The 6370-nt window shown below is 44.5% G+C and overlaps 1 protein-coding gene across 1 annotated transcript; it reads right to left on the bottom strand.

Moving 5' to 3' along the window:
- Window positions 1-2694: 2694 nt before the first annotated feature.
- Window positions 2695-5239, bottom strand: CXCR3 (C-X-C motif chemokine receptor 3). Its single transcript, XM_087876889.1, has one exon. It carries the CDS (start codon window positions 5227-5229, stop codon window positions 4156-4158), a length of 1074 nt encoding a protein of 357 aa, XP_087733015.1. The 5' UTR covers window positions 5230-5239; the 3' UTR covers window positions 2695-4155.
- Window positions 5240-6370: the final 1131 nt, after the last annotated feature.

The following is a 6370-nucleotide window of genomic DNA, read 5'->3' as shown; positions in this document are numbered from 1 at the left end:
TGTTGCATCCAAATGTTATCCTTGATTATCCTTCTTTGTTGCTGTTCCCCAGGGTGGACTCCAGAATGTGGGGAAGTCACCAGATCTTCTGGTGGGGAAAAGGAAACCCTCAGGTTATGAAAGGTTTCCTGAGGAGGAAGTTACCGAAGACGGATTGCTCGTTTTTTTTCTCAGCTGCTTTGGTCAAGGAGCAGTTGGCGAATTGTGGCCCCCAAACCTATTTCTGTAATTGTCAATGTTCTCTAAGATGAGGGATGGGCAACTATGGCCCATTTGCAACCTGTGAACTTCAATTCCCAGAATTCCTGGCCCATTTACGACCTGTGGACTTCAACTCCCAGAATTCACAGCCCCTTTACGACATATGGACTTCAACTCCCAGAATTCCTGGCCCCTTTATGACCTGTGAACTTCAACTCCCAGAATTCCTGGCCCCTTTATGACCTGTGAACTTCAACTCCCAGAATTCCTGAGCCAGAAATCCACAAATCACAAAGGGGCCACAGTTTTCCAGACCTGCCCAAGATCGTGCTGTGATATCTATTCTGTGGCAAATATTGGTTGCACTTCAGTGGTGGAATTTGGGTTTTTTCCTCCCTTCCTTGTGCTAAAAGGGCTGTTTGCAATAGGGTCAAAAAAGCAAAAATTGCCACGAGTGATAATGTGGTCCAACCTCCCACTCAACAAACACAATATTTTAGGTGCATTGTGCTTGACTTTTTGGAGATGCCCTGAATGGGAACAATATGCAAGTGGTTTGTTGTTGTTTTCTGAGATAGCCTTTTTCTACTTTTTAGCTAGTCTACTTTGCTTAATTTCTCTGAGATTCATCAAGGACTCTCGTTGTCTTCTGCTGCAATTAGGGTAAAGTCCTCTTGAGAGAAGGGGGAGAGGGGAGGAGGAGGAGGAGGACGAAAGGAAAGGAGAATGAAGGAAAGAGAAAGTGAAGGAGAAGGAGGAAGGAGAAAGAGAAGGAGAAAAGGGAAAGGGTAGAAGGAGGGGGGAGGAGGAGGACAAAAGTGAAGGAGAAGAAGGAAAGGAGAGAAGGAGAAAGGGAAGGAGAAAAGGGAAAGGGTAGAAGGAGGGGGGAGGAGGAGGACAAAAGTGAAGGAGAAGAAGGAAAGGAGAGAAGGAGAAAGTGAAGGAGGAGGGAGGAGGGAGGAAGAGAAAGAGAAGGAGAAAAGGGAAGGGGTAGAAAGGGGATGGGGAGGAGGAGGAAGGAAGAGGAGGAGACTAGCAAAAAGCAATATAATAAAATAAAGAATGCAAAGATCCCATATACTGAAAAACACTGAAAACACAAGACTTACAATTAGCAACCAGAACCTTTAGTTAAAAACACTCTCCTCTCACTGCCGCATTTATATTTTTTTAATGTTAGAATGTTAAATACATTTTTTAAAAAAGTCAAACTTCTTTTTTCTCTCTCTTTTTCCTCTTTTGTTCTCCAACTTTTGTTCTCCTTTTGTTCTCATCCGGTCAGATTTACACAGACCAAATCATCTTCGGCTCTGCATTTCAGAAGTGCAGAGTCAGCATTTAACGATCGGACAAAGAAGGACATACCAGCCGATGCAAAGTAGCAGCAGATATCTTAAAGCCTTCAAGAACTCAAGAGGGTTTTTTTTTTTGGGCACGAGCCCTGAAATCTTTTGATTTTCGACCTTCAAAGTTTTCAGCCCCAATCTTCAACCTCAGAAAGCTGTTCTTGAGCAGAGGAAGAAACTGAAAACACGAACAGGTAACCTCAAAACCATATTCAGCAATCGGTTTCTTGACTCCGAGGTGAAAGCGATTGGGTTCAAAACCCAAAACCAGGACTGACCTAGCTGGACGGCATTTTGTTCAAGCAGGAAACCTGATACCCCTTCAGACCAGTGGTGGGTTCCCAGTTCTGCCGAACAGGTAGCGGTGACGATATGACGTCACTGAACCGGTTCTGCCCCCCCGCCCCCCCTGCATTATTCTTACCTTTTATTTGGCCCCACCCCCAATCTGTTGCTGCCTCCTGAGTCCCAGCTGATCGGCTAGAAGGAAAAAAACTGTTTAAACTCTTGCCGCAGAGCTTCAAAGGGCAGCCTTACAGCTGATCAGTGTTAAAAGAAAACAAATGAGTAGACTGGTGCCTGCAAAAATAAATGGGTAGACCAGTGCAAAAATGGGTAGACAGTGCAAAAATAAATGAGTAGACCGATGCCTGCAAAAAGACATGAGTAGATCAGTGCCTGCAAAAAATAAATGGGTAGACCAGTACAGCTCTGCAAGCAGTTAAAAGCCTGGTAGACCAGTACCTCTGCTAAATCCTAAAGAATTGTCACATGACCATCAAGCCACGCCCACAAAATAAGCCACGCCCACAGAACCGGTAGTAAAAAAATTTAGAACCCATCCCTGCTTCAGACGCTGCCCGGTCTTAAAAAATCTCCAGGGTTTGACCGCTCTTGAGATCAGAACTTCCATTGCTAAGTGAGGCGGTTGTTTGATGAATCGCGCCTGATTTTTTCCCATCCTCTTTTGCCCCAGTTGTTAAGCGAATCATCGCCGTTAAGCGGATCGCATTGTTGTTAAGCAAATCCAGCTTCCCCCCCCCCCACATTGACTTCGTATGTCAGAAACCAACTGGGAAGGTCACAAATGGGGATCATGTGACACCCCCGGGGACGTGCCGGTTGCCAAGCACCTAAATTTTTTTTTTTTTAAATAATTTTATTAAAGTTTTTTTTTAATTTTGACAATTTTCTTCTTTACATTTTCACATCGGTATACATCCATGATATATTCATTTTTCCCCTTACTTCAATTTATCTTTATCTATACATGTGGTTCCATTATATTTTATACATCATAATATATTCATATACTAAATTACAGTCATTCATTATGTGTCGTTTCCATTTATACAAATTTGTTACTAATTTCTAACTCCTATATCTTCTTCATTCAATCTTTCCTTAATCTTTACACCTCTAACCATTTATACCATTATTCCATACCATATAGTACTCTGTTTCTCCTTTATCTTTTATTTCTTTTGTAAGTCTATCCATCTCTGCACATTAACTTTCCTTATCATGTTTTCCTCTGATGGTATACTGTTGTTTTTCCAATTTTATTTATTTATTTATTTATTGGTTCGATTTATATGCCGCCCTTCTCCGGAGACTCAGGGCGGCTTACAATGCGTTAAGCAACAGCCTTCATACTTTTGTATATACCTGCTTAGTAGGGCTTTCGCCCCCCCCCCAAAGCGGTGTTCTTTTTTAAACAAAGTCAGCTTATTGCCCCCACAATCCGGGTCCTCATTTTACCTACCTCGAAAGGATGGAAGGCTGAGTCAACCTTGAGCCTGGTGAGATTTGAACTTGCAGTAATTGCAGGCAGCTGGTGTTACTTAACAGTGCTTTAGTCTGCTGCGCCACCAAGGCTCTATCTTTTGTGCATACATTATTCTTGCTGCTGTGGTAATATGTAAAATTAAATATTGTGTTTTTTTATCATAATTCCCTGTAAATATTCCTAATAAAAATAATTCCAGTTTCATATCTATTTGCTGTTTGGTTATCTCTTCGAGCCATTTTCTTATTCTGTTCCAATATTGTTTTGCTTTTAGGCATGTCCACCACATATGGTAGTATGTTCCCTGATTTTGTCTGCATTTCCAGCAGTCTGGTGATGTATTCGAGAACATTCTAGCCAATGTGGAAGATACCATCTATAGAATGGTGGAAGATACCATCTATAGAACATTTTATACATATTTTCCTTATAGCCTACAGACATCGTCAATGTATAGTTTTTTTTCCCAAAGTTTCTCCCATTACTCCAATTCAATATTATAGCTGAAATTTTTGGCCCACGTTATCATAGTTTCTTTAATTACCTCCTCCTCCATTCTATATCTCAGTAAGCAATTGTATATTTTCCAAGTGCCCGAATTTTAATCACACGACTGTGGGGATGGTGCAACGGTCATTAAGTATGAGAACTGGTCATAAGACACTTTTTTCCCCAGAGCTGTTGTAACTTCGAACGGCCCCATCCAAACGAATAGTTGTTAAATTGAAGACTAGCGTGTACCAATGGAGCGCCAGGTTCCCGAGCAAGAGAAGAGAGAATTCTGGGATAGCAATGGCGTCCTTACGGCCACAGGCTGTTCTAGAAGGCAGCGTATGAGCAGTCTGTGCTTTCGGACCAACTCGAATCTCTCGGTTGACTGGACGACCTGAAATGCCTGTTCCAGAAGTTCTGATTGATGCAGCCAAATCTCCTCAACACGGTCAAGAGCTTGTTCCGGAACTTGATCCCGACGAAGGCGTAGAGCAGCGGGTTGAGGCAACAATGAAAGAAGCCCAAACTGGTGGTGATGGTATCGGCAATGTCCAGGTTGTCCTCCCACTGGCAATCCATCTCCAGGAGGTCCAGCTGGAGCAACGTGGTGATGAACTGCACCAAGTGGTAAGGCAACCAGCAAAGGAAGAAGGCCACCACCACGGCCAAGATCACCTTAAGGGCCTTGTGTTTTTTGAAGCCCTTGGAGCGCCGGAGGGTGCGGATGATGTGGGCGTAGCAGTAGACCATGGCCATCAGAGGGAACAAAAAAGCCACCACTTGGTTGATGATGATGAGGGCGATTTGCCACGTCTTTCTGCTGTGCAGCGGGAAGGAGAGAATGCAGGAAGTGGCATTCAGGCGACTGTTGAACTCAGCCGTCAGGTACATGAAGTCGGGCACCGTCAGCAGGAAGCAGACGAGCCAAACCAGCAAGGCAGTGTAGATGAAGAAGCACTTATTCCTGTTGTACATCCGTATGACGTAGACGATGGAGAGGTACCGCTCGAAACTGATGCATATGAGGAAGAGGATGCTGGCGTAGAAGTTTATCTTCATGATGCTGCCGATGACCTTGCAGAGAAAGTCCTTGAAGATCCAGCCATGCACCGCCTGGGTAGCCCAGAAGGGGAGGGTCACCACCAGGAGAATGTCCGCGATGGCCAAGTTGAAGATGAAGATGTCATTCCCGAATAAGGAGACTCGGTCTAGGAGCAAGACAGCGATGACCATCAGGTTGCCTCCGAGACCCAGGAGGAAAATTAGGATGTAGAATGGAGGCAGAAACCGCTCGGAAAACTCCTGGTAGGGGTTAAAATCGCACGGCTCAGCGGAGCAGCAGTCATAAGAATAGCTGTCATTGTAGTAGTACGTAAACTCTCCACTGGAATTGTTGAACATGATGTGATCTTCAGCCTGAAAGAAGGAGGAAACGTGGCAGAGGATTATTTTATTTTATTTTTTAATGCTATAGTTTATTTTAATAGAATAGAATAGAATAGAGTAGAGTAGAGTAGAGTAGAGTAGAGTAGAGTAGAGTAGAATAGAATTTTTATTGGCCAAGTGTGATTGGACACACAAGGAATTTGTCTTTGGTGCATATGCTCTCGGTGTACATAAAAGAAAAGATACGTTCATCAAGAATCATAAGGTACAACGCTTAATGATAGTCATAGGGTACAAATAAGCAATCAGGAAACAATATCAATATAAGACCGAGTGGCTATGGGTATTGCCTCCTAAAGACTATGTCGACTGACCATCCTTGGTCCCCCTCTGAACAAGCTCACAATTTGGGTGTCCTCCTAGACTCACAGCTAAGATTAGAGCAACATCTGGCAGCTGTAGCTAGGGGGACCTTTGCACAGGTTCGCCTGGTGCACCAATTGCGACCCTACTTGGATCAGGAGGATCAGTCACTCATGCCCTGGTCACCTCACGGTTAGATTATTGCAACGCGCTCTACATGGGGCTACCCTTGAAGAGTGTTTGGAGACTACAGTTGGTCAAGAATGCAGCAGTGTGAGCTGTCGTGGGTGCACCTAGGTACACCCACATTACACCAATTCTCCGCGAGATGCACTGGCTCCCTATTGGTCTCCGGGCACAATTCAAGGTGTTGGTTATTACCTTTAAAGCCCTACATGGCTCAGGGCCAGGCTATCTTCGAGACCGCCTTCTACCGCATAGCTCCCAGCGACCGGTAAGATCCCACAGAGTTGGTCTCCTCCGGGTCCCGTCAGCTAAACAATGCCGGCTGGTGGGCCCACAGGGGAAGGGCCTTCTCTGTGGCTGCTCCAGCTCTCTGGAACCAGTTACCTCCTGAGGTCCGGACCATCCCCACCCTATTGGCCTTCCAAAAAGCGGTGAAGACCTGGCTTTTCCAGCAGGCCTGGGGCCGTTGATCTCGCTCTTGCGATCTGGCAAGATCCGGCCATGAATGGATGTGGTGTGCATGGACTTTTAATGTTTTTAAAATGTTTTTTAATAATTTTCCTATGTTCTTTGTTGTATTATTTTTTGCTGTAAGCTGCCCAGAGTC

The sequence above is a fragment of the Pantherophis guttatus genome, chromosome 10 (assembly GCF_059756535.1).
Source record: "Pantherophis guttatus breed Tessera chromosome 10, ASM5975653v1, whole genome shotgun sequence".
NCBI classification, from domain to species: domain Eukaryota; kingdom Metazoa; phylum Chordata; class Lepidosauria; order Squamata; family Colubridae; genus Pantherophis; species Pantherophis guttatus.
This window is presented reverse-complemented; position numbering and strand designations above follow the sequence as displayed.